This window comes from Euleptes europaea, chromosome 20 (assembly GCF_029931775.1).
Source record: "Euleptes europaea isolate rEulEur1 chromosome 20, rEulEur1.hap1, whole genome shotgun sequence".
Lineage (NCBI taxonomy): Eukaryota > Metazoa > Chordata > Lepidosauria > Squamata > Sphaerodactylidae > Euleptes > Euleptes europaea.
Window position 1 is genome coordinate 7,617,719 of NC_079331.1, and position 21,613 is coordinate 7,639,331.

Below are 21,613 nucleotides of genomic sequence, written 5' to 3' on the forward strand. Positions count from 1 at the left end.
TGTCAACAGACAGCTGGACTTGATGGGCCTTGGTCTGATTCAGCAGGGCCTTTCTTATGCGGAGAGGGTAGCCGTGTTGGATTGTAGTAGAACAGCTCAATTCAAGCCCAGTAGAACCTTAAAGGGCACCGTGATTTCCAGGGTGTAAGCTTTTGAGAGTCAAAGTTCCCTTCATCAGATACCAAAGCTTTGGTTCTTGAAAGGTTATACCCTCGATATCTTGTTGGTCTTCTGAGGTGCTACTGGACTCAGATGTGGGGGCAGGGAGAGAAAACACTTGCCTTGTGTTGCATTATTGTGCACACCCTTCTCTCTTGCAATTAGCCGGCCTCATACCCCATGGGTATAACTTTCAGTAGAATTGGGATCAAGATGGGAAAAGGATGATCCTTGTCCACTTTGACTATATATGGCTCGATAATTTTGTTATTCTGGGTGGTACAGCTGCAGTGGTGATAGGGGGTAAAAAATCCGGCTGAGCCGTGAATCACAGCTTGAAAAGGCCTCTGCCTAAAGATGCACTTGCTTTTGCTTCCCTGTTGTCCTCTAGCAGGGACTATGAAAACAAAAAATGTTACGCTTGGCTGTGCCTTCCTTCTGCAGGCTACCTTTGTGCATCTTGCTGGCAAAATGGAGCGTGGCATAACTTACAGAGGTGTTCCATCTGCTTGGTTTTAGACATGCATAAGAGGCTATAGCTGACTGCAAGAGGATTTGGGGGGGGGTGCAGGCACAGAAGAAAGGAGAGAAGTGGACCGAGTATGCTCTGCTTTTGAGAAAAAAAAAACCCCAAGACTCTAGCATCTGGGAGAGGATTAAGCATACTGTTGACTACATCAGCTTGTTTGTTCAAGCCCTCTCCTCCAAATAGCCTGATGGAAACTGGAGTGAAGGGAGTTGGACTCCATTTGTACCCCGGTGGGGACCCAAGGCTTACATCATTCTCTCCTCCATGCTAGTCTTACAACAACCGTGTGAGGTAGGTTAGGCTGAGAGGGAGGTCCATTGAGCTTCCATGGCACAAGTGAAGATTTCAAACTCAGGTCTCGCGGATACCAGCCTGACACTCTGAACCACTACGACACACTGGCTCTACTAGATGCTGTGGGTGAGATCTGCCACATGACTGCTTTCTTCAGATGTAGCGGGTTACAGTGGTCCAGAATCTCCAGCTATACTATTTCTCTCCCCACCCCCCCCAAATAAGAAAAAGCCACATCTGTTTTGCTGCTTCCTCTCTTCCCATGGTCCTGAACTGCTTCTCCTTTCAGAGTGAGTTGCTTGGGTATTTCTGGATCCAACCTTTTGCGTTTGCCTGTATTCTGGGAAAAGGCGTAGCGATCTCTCACAGCAAGAGTCATGCTCCAAAAGGGGGGCAAATAACAGAGCTTCAGGTGTCCGGTTGCATTTTCACTGGTCTGTGCAGTGAGTGGCAAAATTAGGCTGTCATGTAATATACCACGGCAATGCTGAAGTTTCAACAAGCAGCTAGGTTCTGCTGAAAAACTGGCTTTAGCCTGACCCAGTTGTTCCCTACACAAGAGGTGTTGATGTTCAACTGTGAAAGGGGGAGGGTGGGGTGGGGATAAATTAATCCCCAACCTGAAACTGGAGACCTAGAAGCCTCAACAGCGGTATACTCCTGCAGCATTGTGTATAATGGGGGCATGTGGGCAAAGCATAGGTGCTGTCTAGAAAAGCGTATGGCCAACAGCCAAAACATAGGTGGATAGGTGCGGAATTAGGGCAGGTTCACCCCCTCCCCCAAATATGTTCTGAAGAAATCCCACTGGAAGGCAGCTCTAATTGGGGTGACCCATGGGAAAGAATAGCCAGAAAATCACCAGGTTCATAAACTGCCATTTATGCACAGGAGGTTTTGCCTTGGATTTGCCGTTCTCCGGAAGCACATTTTCCCCACCCGAATTCTCAAAACTCAAAAATAAGCCCCCATGCAGAGTTTGGGGGACTTGGATAGGGAAAATGTGCATCTGGAGAACAGCAAATCCAAAGCAAAAAACACCATGCATAAATGGTTTTTTTTTTTAAGCTGCAAAAACAGGTTAACATCATTCAGGATTATCTCTGCTGTGTTTGGGTCTTTGCATGGAACCAATGGAGACCAGCCTGGGACTAGGGTTGCCGGGTCCCTCTTCGCCACCAGCGCAAGGTTTTTGGGGCGGAGCCTGAGGAGGGCGGGGTTTGAGGAGGAGAGGGACTTCAACGCCATAGAGTCCAATGGCCAAAGCGGCCATGTTCTCCAGGGGAGCTGATCTCTATGGGCTGGAGATCAGTTGTAATAGCAGATCTCCAGCTAGTACCTGGAGGTTAAGATAAGAAAATACCTGTGCTGTATTATAAATTCCCCCCCCTTTATTAAGCTCTCTTGCTTCTCCCTTCCCTAATAATCTTAGAGCCCACGTGGCCATGTTCTCCAGGGGAGCTGATCTCTATGGGCTGGAGATTAGTTGTAACAGCAGATCTCCAGCTAGTACCTGGAGGTTAAGATAAGAAAATACCTGTGCTGTATTATAAAAAAAATTCCCTTTATTAAGCTCTCTTGCTTCTCCCTTCCCTAATAATCTTAGAGCCCACGTGGCCATGTTCTCCAGGGGAGCTGATCTCTACGGGGCTGGAGATCAGTTGTAATAGCAGATCTCCAGCTAGCACCTGGAGGTTAAGATAAGAAAATACCTGTGCTGTATTATAATCTCTCTCTCCCCCCCCCCTTTATTAAGCTCTCTTGCTTCTGCCTTCCCTAATAATCTTAGAGCCCACGTGCTGCGTTTCTGCCCCAGTGCCTGGAGGCCGGCAGCCTTAATGTTTGGGTCTCTGCGCGGGACTCGCCAGTGGGGGACCACGGGAGCTCTGCGCGCGCTCAGAGGCGCCCTGCCGGCAGAGGCGCGCTCGGGAAAGCTCGCCCCAGCCGGCCATCCGCGCGTAAAAACGCAGCGGCGAGCCAAGGCGCGCCAAGGCGGGGAGGGGTCGGGCGTGGCGGGGCGTGGCCGGCGATGAATGAGCCCCCTCCGGCGCGGGCAGCGGCGGCAGTCCGGAGCCGGGACGATGAAGCTGGAGGTGGCCGTGCCCTGGGTGGGGCTGCAGGCGGCCGAGCCGGACGGGAGCCCGGAGAAGGCGCGCACGGTGAGCGGAGGCGCTGCGCTTGGAGAGGCCAGGGCCCGGCCAGGTCCAAAGCGCGCACGGGAGGCTCGGCCGGGGGGGTTGCAGGGTCGCCAGGTCCCTCTTCTCCGCCGGCGGGAGGGTTTGGGGGCGGGGGTCTGGGGAGGGGCTTCGGTGCCATGGGGCCCAGTGGCCAAAGCGGCCGGGGGACTGACCTCTGCCGGCTGGAGATGGAGGCCTCCTGCCACCCCCTGGGGGGGGGGGTAGGTAAATAAAGGTTAGCCTGCTGTACAGTTAGTTAGCAAATCCAGTTAGTTTGCTAACTATACAGTTAGTTAGCAGAAATAGCAGAAAAACCAGCATTCCATAAATGCAAAGTATGTCTTCGCCCTGACCTGGATGGCCCAGGCTAGCCTGATCTGGTCAGATCTCAGAAGCGAAGCAGGGTCGGCCCCGGTTAGTATTTGGAGGGGAGACCACCAAGGAAGTCCAGGGTTGCTGGGCAGAGGAAGGCGCTGGCAAACCACCTCTGTTAGCCTCTTGCCATGAAAACCCCCAAAAAGGAGTCGCCATAAGTCGGCTGCGACTTGACGGCACTTTACACGCACGCACACACACGTCTTTGTTCAATTTAGGCATATAGTTAACATACAATTATATAATCATTGTGCAATATTTTGCAGGATAAATCATAAACAACTTGTAATTACAAATGTCTGAATCCCATTCAAAAAGTCTTTGGGCGAATATCTCGCTAAACTTGCACCAAGGAGACATGGATATACTCTCAATAACGTCCAGGCTTGGTAGTGGAAATAGCAGGTATCTTCTGTTGCTGCTGTTTGGAGTATATTGACTTCTAAGTAGAACGAGGGGCAATAGTAGATCACCACCTGGGGGTTGGCAACCAGGGCCGGGTTTCGGTTTGATGAGGCCCTAAGCTCTTGAAGGTCATGGGGCCCTTTATATGTCCAGCTGTCCTTTGTGAACAACAAATTGTCGCTGTTTTTTTGTGTTGAATATATGCTATATGTAGTAGAAAAGGGCAAGAGTCCAGTAGCACCTTAAAGACTAACAAAAATATTTTCTGGCAGGGTATGAGCTTTCTGAAGAAGTGAGCTGTGGCTCACGAAAGCTTTCATGCATGTTTTTAAACGAGGGGTGTTTGTTTCCCCACTCCTCCGCATGAAGCCAGCTGGGTGACCTTGGGCTAGTCACAGCTCTCGCAGCCCCACCTAACCTCACAGGGGGTCTGTTGTGGGGAGGGGAAGGGGATTGTAAGCCCTGTGAGTCTTCCTTAAGTGGAAGAGAAAGTCGGCATATAAAATCCCACTCTTCTTCTTCTTCTGAAAAGTAGCCAGCCTTTTAACGAGGGTCCCCTCACGCCTTCTCCGGAAGACTCGGGGTGGCCGACGTGGTTTAGCTTCCCCGTCCAGGTTTGACAGGCTTTTACAACAAGGTGGTGAGGTAGGTCAGGTTGAGAGAGCGACCAGCCCGAGGTCAGCCACGCAGTGAGCTTCCCTGGGGGAAACTGAGGGGGAGGAGGGGATTTGGCGCCCAGATCTCCCTAGGGGTCAGCTACTTGGGAGGCTGGACATTTTCTCAAAAAAACAAGGCAGGTAAGTCTAGATTGAACACATGAAGCTGCCTCCTACTGAATCAGACCCTTGGTCCATCAAAGTCAGTATTGTCCACTCAGACCGGCAGCGGCTCTCCAGGGTCTCAGGCAGGGGTCTTTCACATCACCTACTTGCCTAGTCGCTTAAACCGGAGATGCCGGGGATTGAACCTGGGACCTTCTGCATGCCAAGCAGAGGCTCTGCCACTGAGCCATGGCCCCTCCCCAGGGCAAGGTTGGGGGGGGGGGTTCAGCCTCCCTCTCCACTACTATTTTCCAGACCTGAGACACCCCCGGCAGCCATTGTTTGTCCTGCTGGGGAAACGTACACATCCCGCATTGTTCTGACACTCTAACCACTGGGGGAAACTGGCCGATGTGCTGTAATGGCTGAGAGCGTCGGACTAGTATCTGGGAGACCCGGGTTCGAATCCCCGCTCGTGCCGCAGAAGCTCACTGGGTGACCTTGGGCCGGTCGCTCTCTCTCAGCCTGACCCACCTCATAGGGTTGTTGTGAGGATAAAATGGAGAAGGAAGAGAATGGTGTACGCCGCTTTGGGGTCTCCAATGGGGAGAAAGGTGAGGAATAAATGCATTAACTCAAATAAATGAATAGATAAATAAACTCCTGCTGTTTGTTCCAGGTGAGTTGGTGTGGTTGTATGTGTTAGAAGAAGAAGAGCTGGTTTTTATATGCCGACTTTCTCTACCACTTAAGGGAGACTCAAACTGGCTTACAATCCCCTTCTCCTCCCCACAACACTCACCCTGTGAGGTAGGTGGGGCTGAGAGCTGTGACTAGCCCAAGGTCACCCCGCTGGCTTCGTGTGTAGGAGAGGGAAAACCAATCCGGTTCACCAGATTAGCCTCTGCCGTTCATGTGGAGGAGTGGGGAATCAAACCCGTTTCTCCAGATCAGAGTCCACCGCTCCAAACCACCGCTCTTAACCACTACACCATGCTGGCTCTCACTTAGGCAGGTGGAAAGCGTAGGTTGTAAATTCATTCCCGTGCCTCTTGGCCCCTAAGCAAGTCTCTCTCTCTCTCTCCCTGACCCTCCCCGTCTGCAATACTGCCCTACCTTACAAGGTTGTGTGGAAGGATGCCAAGAAGATAACGGGGGTGAAGTGCGTTGAAGGCTTCAAAGGTTGATATGGATGCTAAGGGGTGGTGCTATTCTGTGCGCTTCCCAAGGGGCGAAGGTCATAGAATCATAGATTTGGAAGGGACCACCAGGGTCATCTAGTCAACCCCCTGCACAATCCAGGAAACTAACAACTACCTCCCCCCACATCCCCAGTGACCCCAACCCTCACCCCGCCATGCAGGTTCCCACAATCAAAGCACTCCCGACAGATGGCCATCCAGCCTCTGCTTAAAGACCTCCAAAGACGGGGACTCCACCACCCTCCGAGGCAGCGCATTCCACCATCGAACAGCCCTCACCGTCAGGAAGTTCTTCCTAATGTTTAGGTGGAATCGCTTTTCTACTAGTTTAAATCCATTACTCCGTGTCGTAGTCTCTGGAGCAACCGAGAACAAGCTAGTTCCCTCATCAACATGACTTCCTTTTGAATATTTAAACATGGCTATCATGTCTCCCCTCAACCTTCTCTTCTCCAAACTAAACAAACCCAACTCCCTAAGTCTCTCCTCATAGGGCATGGATTCCAGACCTTTGACCATCCTGGTCCTCTGGACACGCTCCAACTTGTCAACATCCTTCTTAAATTGTGGAGCCCAAAACTGGACACAGTATTCCAAGTGAGGTCTGAGCAATGCAGAATACAGTGGTAGTATTACTTCCCTTGATCTAGACACTTGATCTAGGTCGAGGAGTTTGTTTTGCTGGGAAAGATGAGTAAATCACTTGATTCCGCTTCCTGGCTTGTGACAGGCTGGGGCGTGCAAACGCAAGCAGGCAAAAAAGGGATACTCAGTAAACCAGGGACGTGAGATGCCTCTCTTCGTTCCAGTGGAGGAAGAGTCAATGACGTGTCTCGATCAAAACACGGCAGACAGAATCTTAAGAGAGTCCGTTGTTTTTCTGCTTAGTTAAGTGGGTGGCGGTTCGTTTCCGTGCCGGGAAGGGCTGGCTTGGCTTGGCTTTCTCCAGGGAGGAAAAGCAGAATGTTAGCAGGGGGCACAGAACGGAGTGAAAAACCCTTTTCCTTTTTAAAAGCTATGTTCCAGCACAGTGATTCTTGCAGGGGAACATGTCCCCCCCACATCCCCCCCCCCCGGTGATCTACAAATCATGCAAGTGGCCCAGATGGGGGAAGGACATTGAGAAACTCCTCCCCTGCTTGCAAGCTTCTGACTGCCAGCGTGGTGTAGTGGTGGTTTGGAGCGGTGGACTCTGATCTGGAGAACCGGGTTTTGATTCCCCACTCCGCCACATGAAGCCAGCTGGGTGACCTTGGGCCAGTCACGCTCCTACCCCACCTACCTTACAGGGTGTCTGTCGCGGGGAGGGGGAGGGAAGGGGATTGTAAGCCGGTTTGATTCTGCCTTAAGTGGTAGAGAAAGTCGGCGTATAAAAACCAACTCTTCTTCTTCAAAGAGCTAGTTGTTTTATACGGCTCACCCTACCCTGAGAATAAATCTCCAGATCTTCGATCCCGCTCCTCCAGGGCTTGAAAAAGTGGCGCACGGCAAATAATGTTCACTTCAGCATTGAGCTGGCGGATGGCCATGAGGCATAAGGGTTCCCTTGAATGTATTGCCTGAGATCTGGCTGCAGGACTGTTTTTATATTCTGCTTTCTAAACTTGTGGCTTGGAGGTGGGGTGTCATTCCATGGGAATGTTGCATACTTGGTGGGTGGTCCCGGTTAAAAAGGACAAAGGACACTCTTTTAGTCCTGAGAGAATTTTGATAAGCTTGTAAGGGCAGTAGATGAAATCTCAGAAACCCAAGATGGGCAGGGCTTGGCCAGAGGGTGACTTCAGTGCCTGAACAGCTATTTGGCTGTGCCATAAAATAAAAACACTTTCCCTGTGGCTGGAGGAAGTCAAATGACATGCGCAATGAGACAATTTATTTGCCTTTTGCCTAGCAGTTTATTTTTATTTACTTAAAGTGGATCACATCGCTCGGTTTTCCTTGTTGCCGTGTGCGCACAGCCTTGGCCAAAGCCGAACTGGGCAGGAGACTGGTTCTTCCTTGTTATGTGTGAGGAGCATGAAAGGAGAAGGGTTATAACATAGACTTCGCCTTGCTGAGCTAGCTTTCCAAGTGCAGGGTTGATGTGGGAGAGGTCTCAAATCAGATTCCATCACTTGCTTGCCAAGATGGTATGCTCCTGCGAGGACTGTACCACGTATCTTTTCTGAACTTTTGAGGATTCTGTAGAGTTTCTTGTCAGTTGGTTTTTATATGCCGATTTTCTCTACCTTTTAAGGAGAATCTAACCGGTTTACAATCTCCTTCCCTTCCTCTCCCCACAACAGACACCTTGCGAAATAGGTGGGGCCGAGAGAGCTCTAAGAGAACTGTGAGTGGCCCGAGGTCAACCAGCAGGCTTCATGTGGAGGAGTGGGGAACCAAACCTGGTTCTCCAGATCAGAGTCCACCGCTCTTAACCACTACACCACGCTGGGTGCACGTTTCTGTGGTAGTTCAGGGTGGCATCAGTGGGCATTGGATGGGTAGACGGTGGGGTCGGATGGCTAAACTAGGCCTCTGTTCTGACCAAGAACCCAACCATCCCATTGGATTTCCACCTTAATTTTTGCGTGTAAGCCCAAACCAACGAAGGTGTCACCAGAGCAAACCGGCCGGGCTTGTGTGCCCACACTCCAGCTGTGAAGGCTACCCAGACCCGAAAGAAAGGTCTCCTTTCGGCTCCTCTTTATGCTGAGCGGAGTTTATTTAGCATTCTTCCCCCACGCCTGGTTTCGAGGAGCCCAGCCAAAGTCTGTTTTCAAAGAGGCCTTTTGTCAAGTTGAGTTGGCTTCTGTTTGGAGGTGCATTGTGGGAAAGGAAGCAAGAGGATCTTCTTAGCGGCGGCGGGATGCGGCCCTTTCTGGTTCAGGGCTGCTGCCAGGTTGACCGTCTGACTGGCGGCCCTGGGTGGGAGACCTTTTTCAGAGGCTGGTGGGGAATTTGACGCGCCTTTTGCCCCGGCCTTGCAGGTGTTCAAGGTGGACGTCTTCTGCAACGGGCGGAAGCACTCCCTGGAGAAGCGCTACAGTGAATTCCACGCCCTTCATAAGAGGGTGAGGATATTTTCTTATCACCGTTATGGCCTGGCCCTGCCTCCTCTGGAAGATAAGGACAGGCACTTGAGTACCATTCCTCCCCACACCCACGCACGCTCTGCCACAGCCCGCCTGGAACAGTTTAGGGAACCCCTTTCTATGTCCATCATGGGTCTGTGGGGTTAGCGGCAAGCCTGGGCACACCTTTACTTTGCCCCCCGGGGTAGCAGAAAGGCTGAGAACATTCTGCTCTTCTATTTGTGTTGACTGCCTTTCAAAAAGCACCAAGCCAGGTGGGACAGAGAGACCCTGAAATGCAACTTCATCATCCACCTCCGAGAGGAATGCTGTCTCATAAGAACTTAAGAACATAAGAAAAGCCCTGCTGGATCAGACCAAGGCCCATCAAGTCCAGCAATCTGTCCACACAGTGGCCAACCAGGGGCCTCTAGGAAGCCCATAAGTAAGATGACTGCAGCAGCATTGTCCTGCCTGTGTTCCACAGCACCTAATATAATAGACATGCTCATCTGATCCTGGAGAGAAGAGGTATGCATCATGACTAGTATCCATTTTGAGTAGTAGCCGTGAATACCCCTCTCCTCCATGAACATGTCCCCTCCCCTCTTCAAGCCTTCCAAATTGGCAGCCATCACCACATCCTGGGGCAGGGAGTTCCGCAATTTAACTCTGGGTTGTGTGAGGACTTTCTTTTATCAGTTTTGACTCTCTCACCCTTCAGCTTCAGCAGATGACCCCGCGTTCTGGTATTATGAGAGGAGAAAAGCTTCTCCCTGCCCACCATGCATAATTTTATAGACCCCCGTCATGTCTCCCCTAAACCGCCTTCTTTCCAAGCGAAAGAGCCCTAAGTGTTTTAACCGCTCCTCATAGGGCAGTCGCTCTAGTCCCCTCACAGCTCTGGGGTTGATGGGATTCTGCAAGGTTTGGGGGGGGGGTTACCCCACGCTGCTCTGTAGTCAGTGGAAGCAAGGGCCCAAAAATGTAGAAGACACTGTTCCAGGCCTGGCCCCATAGCTCTTTCTATAGCTCCTTGGGTGCCGTCTCATTCTTGAGCGGGTTCTCCTGTGCTCCCGCCTAGATCAAGAAGAGATGCAAAGTCCCCGACTTCCCCCCAAAACACGTGCCCAACTGGATGGCAAAGGTGATGGAGCAGAGACGCCAGGGCCTGGAAGCCTACCTGCAGGTAAGCTGCGGGGCTGACGTCTCATGTGGGCGCGTAAGTGGGGAAAGAACTTCCCTCACCGGTCCTGGTTGTCTTTTCTGCAGGGGATCTTGTTGTACAACAGAGAGCTCCCCAGAGATCTGCTGGACTTCCTGAGGCTCTGGCACTTCCCTCAAGACTCTAAGGCCGGGTGAGCGCTCCTCAGAGAGGGCATTTCGCCACGAATAGAATGGGGGGGGGGGACAGCGATGCATCCACCGGAGACACTGTGGCCCTTGGTCAGTTGCTTTGAGGTTCTCTCTGGCCGCAGCAGTCGAAGCCCTATCTGCCTATTGTTGGGTGGGGGGGAGATGAAGTCCACTTGCTTATTTTCTAGGGGTTGCCGCAATCCCCATCTCAGGGAGCCAGCCGTAAGAGCATGATCTGCGTCTTTAAGTCTCTGTAGCCACTTCTTTCCAAGGGCACAGATGCTGGCTTTTTTGGCAGAGCGGCGGGTGTCTCCTTCTGAACCCACTGCCAAAGCATCCCTTTCTCATGGCAGGCTTTTTTTATTCTTCTTTGCAGCTCCCTGGGGGATTTGGCTTTGCAAGGTGTCAGGTGAGTGCCAGTCCGTCCCCGCGTTTTTGGGGGTAGACTGCTGAGCAAGAGGTCTTGTCTGCTCATTTGGCGGCAGGGGGGCAGCATGTGCTATCTGACTCTGGGGATGGCCGGTTCCTGCTGAAAACAGGGAGTAAAAAGGGAGCGGCTTTGCATTCTGTGGCTGCTTCCTTGGACACAAAATCTATGGTGTCTCCTTGCAGCCCCAGTTACCGGCTCTCCCACCGACCAGTCATAAGCTACCGCAGAGATCCATATATGCTCCCCTCTTCTACAGGTAAGGCCAAGAGGAAAAAATTTTCCTCCATCAAGAGGCTGGGGGGTGATTGGGGAGGGGAGACCTAGAGCAGGGGTCCCCAGCTTTTTTGAGCTTGTGGGCATGTTTGGACTTGGGCACAACTATAAATTGACCACAAAACAGACGCCGCCGAAGATCGGGCCAGCCATAAAATATCTGCGACAGCTTTCCTTCAGGGATACAGTGAAGATCCTTGTGCTGTAGTTGTGATTTTTAAAAAATCTGCATAGCCAATCGGAAACCTTGCTGGGCAAAAGCCTCAACAGGCCCTGCCCACTTTCTAAAAACACTTGGCGGGTGCCATTTTGGGGACCCCTGATCTAGAGTAGCAGTGGGTCAGTTTCCGCACTGGACTTGAGGGTGGGCAAGAGAGAGAGAACAACAAGTGTGGAGCTGCATCTTCAGGGAGCTGCAGACAAGTCAAAATGTGCCCCACCCACTCCGACCTTACACCAATTTTTATTTTTGTGATTTAGAATTTACTATTTCTTGCAGCTTTTGCTTTGGGGGGGGGGGAGAAGGAATCCATGGTGTGTCTATGAAACAGATGGAAGGGGCTTCAGCAACTTCAAGAACATGAGAGTACAATAAATTTTTAAAAGCTGTTAGTATATCAGCCTTGCAAGGTCGATCAGTTACTCCCAATTTGCAGACGGAAACGTGGGTTTGAGTTGAGATTCAGGCAGGAGGTTCTCCTGCTGCATAACTTGGCTGTTCAACCACTAGGCCGTATGCCCCCCCATTAACCTCTTCTTTTCCTTTCCCCAGATTTCCTTCCCGATGTTATCCTAAGCGGAGTGCTGCAGGGCCTTTACACACCTGAGACGGGCTTCAGCATGGACGTGAAGATCTTAGCAAGAACTGGCCAGGTCCTGCCTAGAGCTCTTCCCCTCCCTTGATATCATTTGCACTCCTTTGGGACCGTTCCAAAAAACCATGAACCAGACACAACCTACCCCCTCAGACGGGGGACACACACGCTCTGGGCACCCGAATGTCAGCTTTAAGGGAGAAGGGCTTGTGGGCTCATGTGCTATATGCAAGTTGCGTTGTAGTGCGGGGACAAAGGTAGAAAATGCCCCATGTTTCACTTTCCCAGGGAAGAGGGCACAGAGCTGCTTGAGCACACTGTGGGTCTGTTCACACACCCCTTGCCTTCAGTTAAGGGGCACCCCGGAAAGGCCTTCGGAGCCAACAGCCGCTTTTGACTAAGGCCTGGCCCGTTGCATCACATGGAAGAGGGACTTAAAAGATAAGGCCTGCCGGCAACCTATGGCAGATCGGGATGCACTACTGCCAAAGTGCAATTCTGTCAATCCTTACGCGCATAGCGTGTTTCCTGCCCTGCACACCACTGTGGTGGCTGCTGGGAGCTGCACAAGAAAGATGAGTAGTGCAAACTTTTAAAACGATGCATTGGTTAGAACCTTTTAAATGTATCACAGGTGGTGCAAACTTTTAAAACAATGCACTGGTTAGAACCTTTTAAATGTATCACATTGTGGTTGGGACCTACCAGAAAGGTGCAGGCTTTTCTGGGGGGAACGTGTGTGGGGTAAGCCTCTTTCCCAAACTTAACACCGTTAAGGCTCTTCGTCACGTGAATCACTGTAGCTGGCGGCATTTTCTGCTTCCCACATAGTGCAGTAAATGATGTCTTTTAACCAGAAGGGCTATGCAATAAAAATTCTTGAACTGGAAAGACCCGTGGTTAGTGGAAGTGATTCAAGTCCCCCCCCCCCCCCACAAGTCTGTGCAGATACTAGCTTCTGCTATCGGGCTGGGCTTCCGGTGTTCCCCAGTGTTTTCTTCTTTTCTCAAGGGTTACGTGGAAAATAAATTCTGGAGGGCGGTTAGCTATTGCCTGTCTGCCGAAGCCAAAACCAAAGATTCCCATAACACCGTAGCCTAAACCAATTCATTTGGGGGCATAAGCTCTTATGAACCAGGAACATTAGCCATGCTCTAAAAAGGTAAAGGTCCCCTGTGCAAGCACCAGGTCATTCCTGACCCATGGGGTGACGTCACATACTGATGTTTACTAGGCAGACTTTGTTTGCGGGGTGGTTTGCCAGTGCCTTCCCCAGTCATCTTCCCTTTACCCCCAGCAAGCTGGGTCCTCGTTTGACCGACCTCGGAAGAATGGAAGGCTGAGTCAACCTTGAGCCGGCTACCCGAAACCAACTTTCATTGGGATCGAACTCAGGTTGTGAGCAGAGCTCTACTCCTAGAGAAAACCAAACCAGACAGTTCTAAAAAAAAAAAAAAACACAACGGTTGCATTTATTGGTCCATGTGCTTTCTTTCCCCCTCCCCCCCACAAAAAAGAGAGACCCCCCCCCCACAAGCTTATCAGGGTCTTGATCTCCACAGTAGCTGATGGAATGAGTCACCGTGACAGGAATGGAGCCCCCCCCCCCCCAGCCAGAAGAGCACTGCTGGAGGATGATGTTACGAGGCCTCCGGACAGACGCAGGCCCCCGAGCCCTTGGTAGTGAGACTCCGGCCCTCCAAGGGGGCCCGGGTCACTCTTTGGCGATGGCGAACGGCTTCTCCACCTCGATGGTCCCGCAGTCAACAATGGTGATGTCTTTCAGGGGTTTGTCCCGACTGTCGGTTTTTGTGTTCTCCACTTTTCTCACGACGTCCTAGGAAGAGAGAGCGCCGGGGAACTGGGGGGGGGAGGCCTTGCTGCTCGGCAGACCCTTCCCACAGAGACACCCTCTTCCACCAATGGAGCAGCTTCCAGCCTAGTTAGACCTGGTCTCCCCCCCGCCACAGCACGTGCCACATGCTACAACCCAATTAAGGCCCCAGGGACATCAGCTCGAAGAAGAGTTGGTTTTTAGATGCCGACTTTCTCTTCCACTTAAGGAAGAATCAGACCAGCTTCCAATCAGCTTCCCTTCCCCTCCCCACAACAGACACCCTGGGAAGTAGGTGGGGCAGAGAAAGCTGTGACTAGCCCAAGGTCACCCAGCTGGCTTCATGTGGAGGAGTGGGGAAACCAACCTGGTTCACCAGATTAACCTCCGCTGCTCATGTGGAGGAGCGGGGAATCAAACCCCGTTCTCCAGATCAGAGTCCACCGCTCCAAACCACCACTTAACCACTACACCATGCTGGCAAAGCCCGAAGAGTCCCACTTACCATCCCTTCCAGGACTTTGCCAAACACAACGTGCTTCCCATCCAGCCATGAGGTTTTGACGGTGGTGATGAAGAACTGAGAGCCATTCGTGTCCTTGCCGGCGTTGGCCATGCTCACCCAGCCCGGCCCGTAGTGCTTCAACTTGAAGTTCTCGTCGGGGAAACGCTCCCCGTAGATGCTTTTACCTGGCAACCAGAGAAGAGAGATTTAAAAAAAACCCAGCTTGTCCCATCGTCCTATAGGAGGGCAAAGGGGGTTAAGCTTCTTGATGGTGTCCGTCAAGTTGCAGCCAATTTATAGCAACCTCGTAGGGTTTTTCAGGCAAGAGGCAAATAGAGGTGGGTTGGTCATTGCCTGCCTCTGCGGAGCAACCCTGGACTTCCACGGGGGTCTCCCATCTGAGTACTTACCGGGGCCTACCCCGCTTAGCTTCTTATGGCATCCTGGTAGGGTTAAGGCAGGAGACAAACAGAGGTGGGTTTGCCATTGCCTGCCTCTGCGCAGCAACCCTGGACTTCCCTGGTGGTCTCCCATCCCAATGAAGTAGTCAATCACCAACACTGATGGGTTGGTTACTGGGTTGGTAACTGATTTGTAACGGTATTCTATTCAGATCTATATTTGTTTGTTGTAACATATTATATTGCGCAAATATCTTTTCATTTACTAGTTTCTGAAGTATTTACAATAAAAAGGAATTGTTTTTCAATTCAAAATACGCTGTATCATCGCTTACAGTGACCGGTTATATAAGGTAACGTGGTTTTTTAGTGAATCACAAAATCTAATAACCTAGTCACAAAAGTACAGTGATTGACTACTTCACAAGCACTAACCGGGGCCGACCCTGCTTCTCTTCCGGGCTGGCTTCTTAGCGCAAATATAATACGCTGCGAGGTGTGGCAATCAGCCCCAAAGCCCCGCCTCCCCCACCCACCCACCCTGGGGCCCTGAACCAATCCTTGCGATTTTGGCCAGCCTCATGCAAATCCAAGGGACTTGTCAGCCAATCAGGGTCCGTGGAACTCCACTGGACGGGAGGGGTGGGTGGGCGAGCCTCCGTTTAAAAAGGGGGAGGGGCCAAACCCTCCCCCCCCCCCGCCCTCAGGCAGGGATTTGCGGCTCTGGATTAAGAGCCTCAGTTTAGTGAGGGTTTTTATTGGGGTTTTAGGTAGGATTTGGGTTGGCTTAAGGAAGAAAAGCTGGGTTTTTTAGGTGACAAAAGCATCCTAGTAAAAACCCGAAGAACCAAATGTGGGGCCACTTTCAGAGAACCAGAGACTTGTGGTGTGAAAGGGGAAACCTTCCCCGTTTGAGGGAACCTGCGTTTTCAGTAACCAGGTTCAGTTAAACCTCTTAACGTGAGGTAAAAGTTCTGAGGAAAAGTCTCTCCTCCGTATTCAATCCCTCGGGGGAAAAGGCTGTAAACTGCTCGATCGCAGTTGAGAGTTTATTTTACCTCAGACTTTCCCACATGCAGCACTTTTAACTGTGCTGCAAACCTATTTTTTTCCCCTGTTGAATAAAACACGTCGTTTTGCTTTGGCCTGTGCCTTGCCTTGTCCAGTCGGATATTTAATGAAAGGGGGGACTAAATTTACCTCACAAGTCCAGCTAATATTATCATTAGAGTGTCTGAAGAAGAGACCTGTGGGGGACACACGGTTTACACACTACCCCAACACTTTGCCACAAACTTGTGTGGCCCGTTCTCATGAACATGGGCTGTTGGCGATTCGAAGATGAAGAGAGACCGGCGTGAGGAAGGAGGCCATTTTAGGCAACGAAAGGACCCCGAGGGGAATTTAAAACAACATCACCCTGAACATAATGAAGCCTCTAGTTGCCTCTAAATTGCCACAGGTTATTTATATACTTGAGATGTTTAAATGTTGCCGTTCTTCCTTTTCCTTCAAGGCAGGATACAAATTAAAACAGACCCAAACATTTGCGACACGCACAACGCCGAAGGAAAAAGGGACGGAAAAGTGAAAAGTTAACATAAGCAAATTCAGGCACTATTAAGACATTTGGAAGGGCAGAGGCAAAATAGCTGCGTTAAGTCCATCCCCAGTAATCTATTTTAGGGAGCCGTTTTGGAAGAAATGTCACTGTCATCTCTATGGAGCAGTGACAGTAATTTAAGAACAAAGAAGAGAGAAGTGGATCCAGAGATCCTCTCAAAATCAACAGGTCTGGCTGCCCTGTCGGATCTGCATTACTTGCTACTGGCTCAATGCACATGAATGCACGTGAAGCTGCCTTCTACTGATTCAGACCCTTGGTCCATCAAAACCAGAATTATCTACTCTGACCTGCAGCGGCTCTCCAAGGTCTCAGTCTTTCCCATCATCTACTTGCCTGGTCCCTTTAACTGGAGATGCCGGGGATTGAACCTGGGACCTTCTGCATGCCAAGCAGAGGCTCTACCACTGAGCCATGGCCTATCCCCATGAAGCTGCCTTACACTGAGTCAGACCCTAGGTCCATCCAAGTCAGTATTGTCTAGTCAGACCGGCAGCGGCTATCCAGGGTCTCAGGCAGGGGTCTTTCACATCACCCACTTGCCTGGTTCCTTTAACTGGAGATGCCGGGGATTGAACCTGGGGCCTTCTGCATGCCAAGCAGATGCTCTACCACTGAGCCACGGCCCCCTCTCCTAACACATGTGGACACGTGCTAGAAGATGACATTTTAAAACATGAAGCCTCGTAAGGATCGAGTGACACCTGTTCAGCCACGCTCCAGAGATGCTCTCATCGACAGCTGCATGATACATTAAGAGTTTTGCATACGCCGTTCCCAGCGTTTCTCTGAACTCCTGATCCGAATCACGGACTCAGCACAAGGTAAAGGGATTCTATGCTTCCAACTGTGTGGTTTTGCTATCAAAACTGTTTTGTTTATATAATTTACTTCATTTATACCCTGCCTTTCTCCCTAATGGGGACCTAAAGCAGCTCATGTCATTCTCTCCATTTTATGTTCACAACAGCCCTGTGAGGTAGGTAAGGCGGAGAGAATGACTGGCTCAAGGTCACCCTGCAAGCTTCCGTGGCAGTGGGGATTCGAAGCTGGGTCTTCCAGATCCTGATGACCCCAGTGCATATTCATTGTCACAATGTGACAAACCGCTTCCCAAGGGCCCTTTTGGGATGGGAAAAGCCCCCTCTCTTCTTGCACTGCTGCCCCAGTTCTCATCAGGCCCCCGCGTGCTTGGTAGGTGAACTTTTTAAACGCTGGGAGCTCTGAACGCAGGGCGTCCAATATGTTAAGCAGCTAAGCCCTCCGCTGCTGCAAAATAACATCCCCATACAGTCTCTTGTCCACCTCCCAGTAGCAGGGACAAAAACAAATGGTAACCACCTTAGGCCTAACATGGGCCAACGCCTTACCTCCCGTCCCGTCTCCACGGGTGAAATCTCCTCCCTGGATCATGAAATCCTTGATCACACGGTGAAACTTGCTGTCCTTGTATCCAAACCCTTTCTGGAAAAGAAGAGAGGGAACAGGAATTTATTGGGGTCGTGCCATACTCACCCCAGGCCAAGTCTTTCTGCAACTGCTTCCGAGTCAAAAGCGCTTAAAAGCACCAAATAAAGGGCAGGAGATCTAGGCAGAGGGGAGAAATTAAGCTTGGCAGAGGAAAGGAACTTGAGATGCTTTGCTTGCAAAATTCAGGCTGCTTCCATTTTTTCTCCCATCAGCCCCTATGGAGCCCCAGCGCTTTAGCTGGGATGCCAGAAGGAGGTAACTGACGCAAACAACTCCCTCATGGGAATCAGCTTGATCCGAGCCTGACAAATTGCTTCTTATTCTATGACCCAAAGAGCCTAATAAGGTATCCCAGAGGGGGGGAATACAAGAGCTAAGGCTGTAGCCATTTTAAAAGCAGCACTGAGATGCTAGTTTAATAGAGGGGACATTTCTTTGCATGCAGCAGGACAGCGGCTCCCTCTGCAGACACACCTCTCCACACGCTTGGCTGTAGCCCATTTTCAAGGCTGCTGCAGTTTGCACACCGACAGTACGTTGGCCTCCGCTGTCCTTTCCTACACTCAGATGCAGCGGCAAACAGCTCAGGAGTCTGTTCCAGCATCCAACTCACCTCTCCCGTGGACAGGTCAACGAAGTTCTTGACAGTCTTGGGAACCGTCTTCCCAAAGAGCCCGATGACGACTCGCCCCACATCTTCATCCCCGATCCGCAGATCAAAATAAACCTGGGGAACAAAACAGAGGCTGCAACACATGGTGGCCCCCTTTATGGTCTAGCAGAGCCCGTCCCCTTTTCTGTGACAAGCTTCCTTCAGCTCAGATATCTGTGCAATCCTAAACAGAGTTAAACCTTTCTAAGTCCATTGAAGGGAACAGTTTTAGAAGGGTGTAACTCTGCTCAGGGTGGCACTGCCAGCGGCCTCTGTGGATAAAAGTTAGCTTCTGTTGAAACAGAGGAGTGGATGGCCACATAAGAAAAGCCCTGCTGGATCAGACCAACGTCCATCAAGTCCAGCAGTCTGTTCCCACAGTGGCCAACCAGGTGCCTCTAGGAAGCCCACAAACAAAGACAACGGCAGCAGCATTGTCCTGCCTTTGCTCCAAGGCACCTAATATAATGGGCATGCTCCTCTGATCCTGGAGATAATAGGTGTGCATCATGTCTAGTCTCCACTTTGACTAGTAGCCATGAATAGCCCTCTCCTTCATGAACATGTCCACTCCCCTCTTACAGCCTTCCAGGTTGGCAGCCATCACCACATCCTGGGGCAGGAAGTTCCACAATTTAACTATGCATTGTGTGAAGAAATACTTCCTTTTATCTGTTTTCAACATTTGTGGGCTCTCCTGCACTGTTCATTGGGTGTGCTCAAATTAAATGACATAAGGGAAGAACATGCTATATTGCCTTTAAATGTCAAGAAGTCTTATTCTCATAAAAAATATTTTCCACACAAAGCTTTGAATTTGTCCAAATGTAACATTTAAAGCACACTTCATTTCCTCCCCAAAAGCAATATTTTAGTACAAGTTTTGTTGTTCAATGGCATATAAAATTAACCTGCAGTGATTTTTAAATTTGTTTACTCACCCACCTAAATCAAATGAAATGTGCTAAATTAGATCATGTTTGCTTAGGACATCAGGAAAATTTCCCAATTCTAATTTTACCAGAAAACTCCCATCACTGTGTAAAGGGCAATAGAGCAAATCCCTGGCTTCTCCAGCTTTAAGAAAGAAAAATCTCAATCAGAAGATTATGGGAAGGACCCCCGCCAGGCAGGAGTAGGCTAGACTGCCCAATTATCTGACTAGTGCGGTATAAGGCCTAGTTTCATTGTCTATTCCGCCTATAGTGGGAGCATGCAAATAGTTTTTCAGGGAGGAGGCTGGGCTAGACATACCAACAGTCCGTCTCAGTATGAAACAGATTCCTAGGTTAATATCAAAGTTGGCACTTGGCCCTCTTTTAGGAAGCGCCCAGTTTTCAGAGCTTCGGAAGTTTGCATGCTAAAGACGCGTGTTCAATTCCAGTCATTTTTAGTTAAAACCAGGTCCTGGGTGAGATTCCTCAGCGGCAGATGGGCATGTTTCGGTCAGGGTTTTCTATGTGCCACAGTAGAAAATACTGAGATAAATGGACTACTGGTCCGAGCTGGCATAGGGCAGCTTCACGTTACTGTACTTATACAGGCCGTCCCAGCCAAGATTGCATCTTCAAGCTGCTGATGCCGAAAACCGAGCAGATATGATGAGATGTTTATTGGGGCTATGGAGGCGTGGGGTTTTAAAAAATGCATGGCCACAAAGCAAACTGCGAATAGGTTTCTCTGGGGAAAAAAGAATTAGAGATTTGCCAATAAGGCTTAGATACTTTTAGACCATTTTTAGGGAGGGGGTTACACAAGGCGGTTTATAAGAGTCACTGTGTGGGGTGTGGGAGGCAGTTGTGAATTTCCTGCATCGTGCAGGGGGTTGGACTAGATGACCCTGGCGGTCCCTTCCAACTCTGTGATTCTTCTAGGGGGGTCACTGGGGGTGTGGGAGGGGGAGGTAGTTGTGGGTTTTTTGCATTGTGCAGGGGGTTGGACTAGATGAGGGGTTGGACTAGATGAGGGGTTGGACTAGATGACCCTGGCAGTACCTTTTCCAACGGATTCTTCTAGGCGTGGAGTAGGGGGGGTCACTGGGGGTGTGGGAGGGGGGAGGTAGTTGTGAATTTCCTGCATCGTGCAGGGGGTTGGACTAGATGACCCTGGTGGTCCCTTTTCCAACTCTGTGATTCTTCTAGGCGTGGAGTGGGGGGGTCACTGGGGGTGTGGGAGGGGGAGGTAGTTGTGGGTTTTTTGCATCGTGCAGGGGGTTGGACTAGATGACCCCGGCGGTCCCTTTCCCAACTCTGTGATTCCAAGAGCAGGAAGTATATTAGGTTGAGCATCTTTTAAAAGGGAAAGGCGGGGGGGGGCCGCCGCCGCCGCGTTTCGCTCCGGAGGGGCGGTAGGGGGGTGGGTGAAGCGTCCCGCCTACCTTCTCCGTGACCTTGGGGCCCTTTTTGCGCTCCTCCGCGTGCGCGGCCGGGAAGAAGAGCAGCAGGAGGGACCCGCCCAGCCCCAGCAAGGCCGCGGCCGCCAGCAGCTTCATCTTCCTCCGCTCGCAGCGCCAGCCCGGCCACAGTGCCCGCCGCGCCGCCAGCATCCACCCCCTTTTCCCTTCCGCAAGACCCCCCCACCCCCGCTCCCCGTCAGCAGTGGCACATCCCGGGGCGGGGCGAGGCCGCTCGGCGGCGCGGATTGGTGCGTTCCACCTGGGGACGGGGGGGGAGGACTGCCGGAAGGTCTGCGACAAAGGATTTGCCACGTTTCCAGGCCCGGATTGGGCAGCCTCGGCGGCCAATGAGGGGCGGGCACGGGGGACGATTGGGCCGAGCGGTCCCCAGGGAGAGGGCTGCTGGTGGACTCCATTGCCCAGCAGGCCGTGCGCGGCCGGCGGCGTGTTGTTTGCTGAAGTACCGCCGGTGACCTGTAGGCGGCGAGCGCTATCGGCCAACTTTTGCGCAAGAGCGGTAAGCTGCAGTGCTGCAGTCCAAGCTCTGCTCACGACCTGAGTTCGATCCCAACGGAAGTTGGGTTCAGGTAGCCGGCTCAAGGTCGACTCAGCCTCCCATGCTTCTGAGGTCGATAAAATGAGTACCCAGTTTGCTGGGGGTAAAGAGGAGATGACTGGGGAAGGCACTGGCAAACCACCCTATAAACAAAGTCTGCCTAGTAAACATTGGGTTGTGACATCACCCCATGGGTCAGGAATGACCCGGTGCTTGCACAGGGGACCTTTACCTTTTTAACAAATTAGGGGGCGCTGGACTGCTTCACAAATTACAGCTTTAGCTGGCAGAATAGGATGACAAATTGTGGGATTGAACTGCTTCACACATTACAGCTTTAGCGGGAA

The 21,613-nt window shown here is 51.2% G+C and overlaps 2 protein-coding genes across 2 annotated transcripts; one reads left to right on the top strand and one right to left on the bottom strand.

Moving 5' to 3' along the window:
• The first annotated feature begins 3,015 nt into the window (after positions 1 to 3,015).
• SNX22 (sorting nexin 22) lies at positions 3,016 to 11,917 on the top strand. Its single transcript, XM_056866072.1, has 7 exons — positions 3,016 to 3,141; positions 8,872 to 8,955; positions 10,040 to 10,144; positions 10,228 to 10,313; positions 10,688 to 10,720; positions 10,924 to 10,997; positions 11,787 to 11,917. The coding sequence occupies exons 1-7, from the start codon at positions 3,016 to 3,018 to the stop codon at positions 11,915 to 11,917; spliced, it is 639 nt and encodes a 212-aa protein (XP_056722050.1).
• A 1,543-nt stretch (positions 11,918 to 13,460) lies between these two features.
• Positions 13,461 to 20,860, bottom strand: PPIB (peptidylprolyl isomerase B). Its single transcript, XM_056865898.1, has 5 exons — positions 20,693 to 20,860; positions 18,277 to 18,390; positions 17,564 to 17,657; positions 14,169 to 14,353; positions 13,461 to 13,666 (listed from the first exon to the last, which is right to left on the bottom strand). Exons 1-5 carry the CDS (start codon positions 20,858 to 20,860, stop codon positions 13,544 to 13,546), a joined length of 684 nt encoding a protein of 227 aa, XP_056721876.1. The 3' UTR covers positions 13,461 to 13,543.
• Between the last annotated feature and the right edge of the window lie 753 nt (positions 20,861 to 21,613).

Coding starts and splice junctions, on each gene's coding strand:
- PPIB (XM_056865898.1), bottom strand. CDS start 20,860: ATGCTGGCGGCGCGGCGGGCACTGTGGCCGGGCTGGCGCTGCGAGCGG. Junction 18,391..20,692: donor GCCCCAAGGTCACGGAGAAG/GTAGGCGGGACG, acceptor TTTGTTCCCCAG/GTTTATTTTGATCTGCGGAT. Junction 14,354..17,563: donor CCGTGGAGACGGGACGGGAG/GTAAGGCGTTGG, acceptor TCTGGTTGCCAG/GTAAAAGCATCTACGGGGAG.
- SNX22 (XM_056866072.1), top strand. CDS start 3,016: ATGAGCCCCCTCCGGCGCGGGCAGCGGCGGCAGTCCGGAGCCGGGACG. Junction 3,142..8,871: donor GCCCGGAGAAGGCGCGCACG/GTGAGCGGAGGC, acceptor CCGGCCTTGCAG/GTGTTCAAGGTGGACGTCTT. Junction 10,145..10,227: donor GCCTGGAAGCCTACCTGCAG/GTAAGCTGCGGG, acceptor TCTTTTCTGCAG/GGGATCTTGTTGTACAACAG.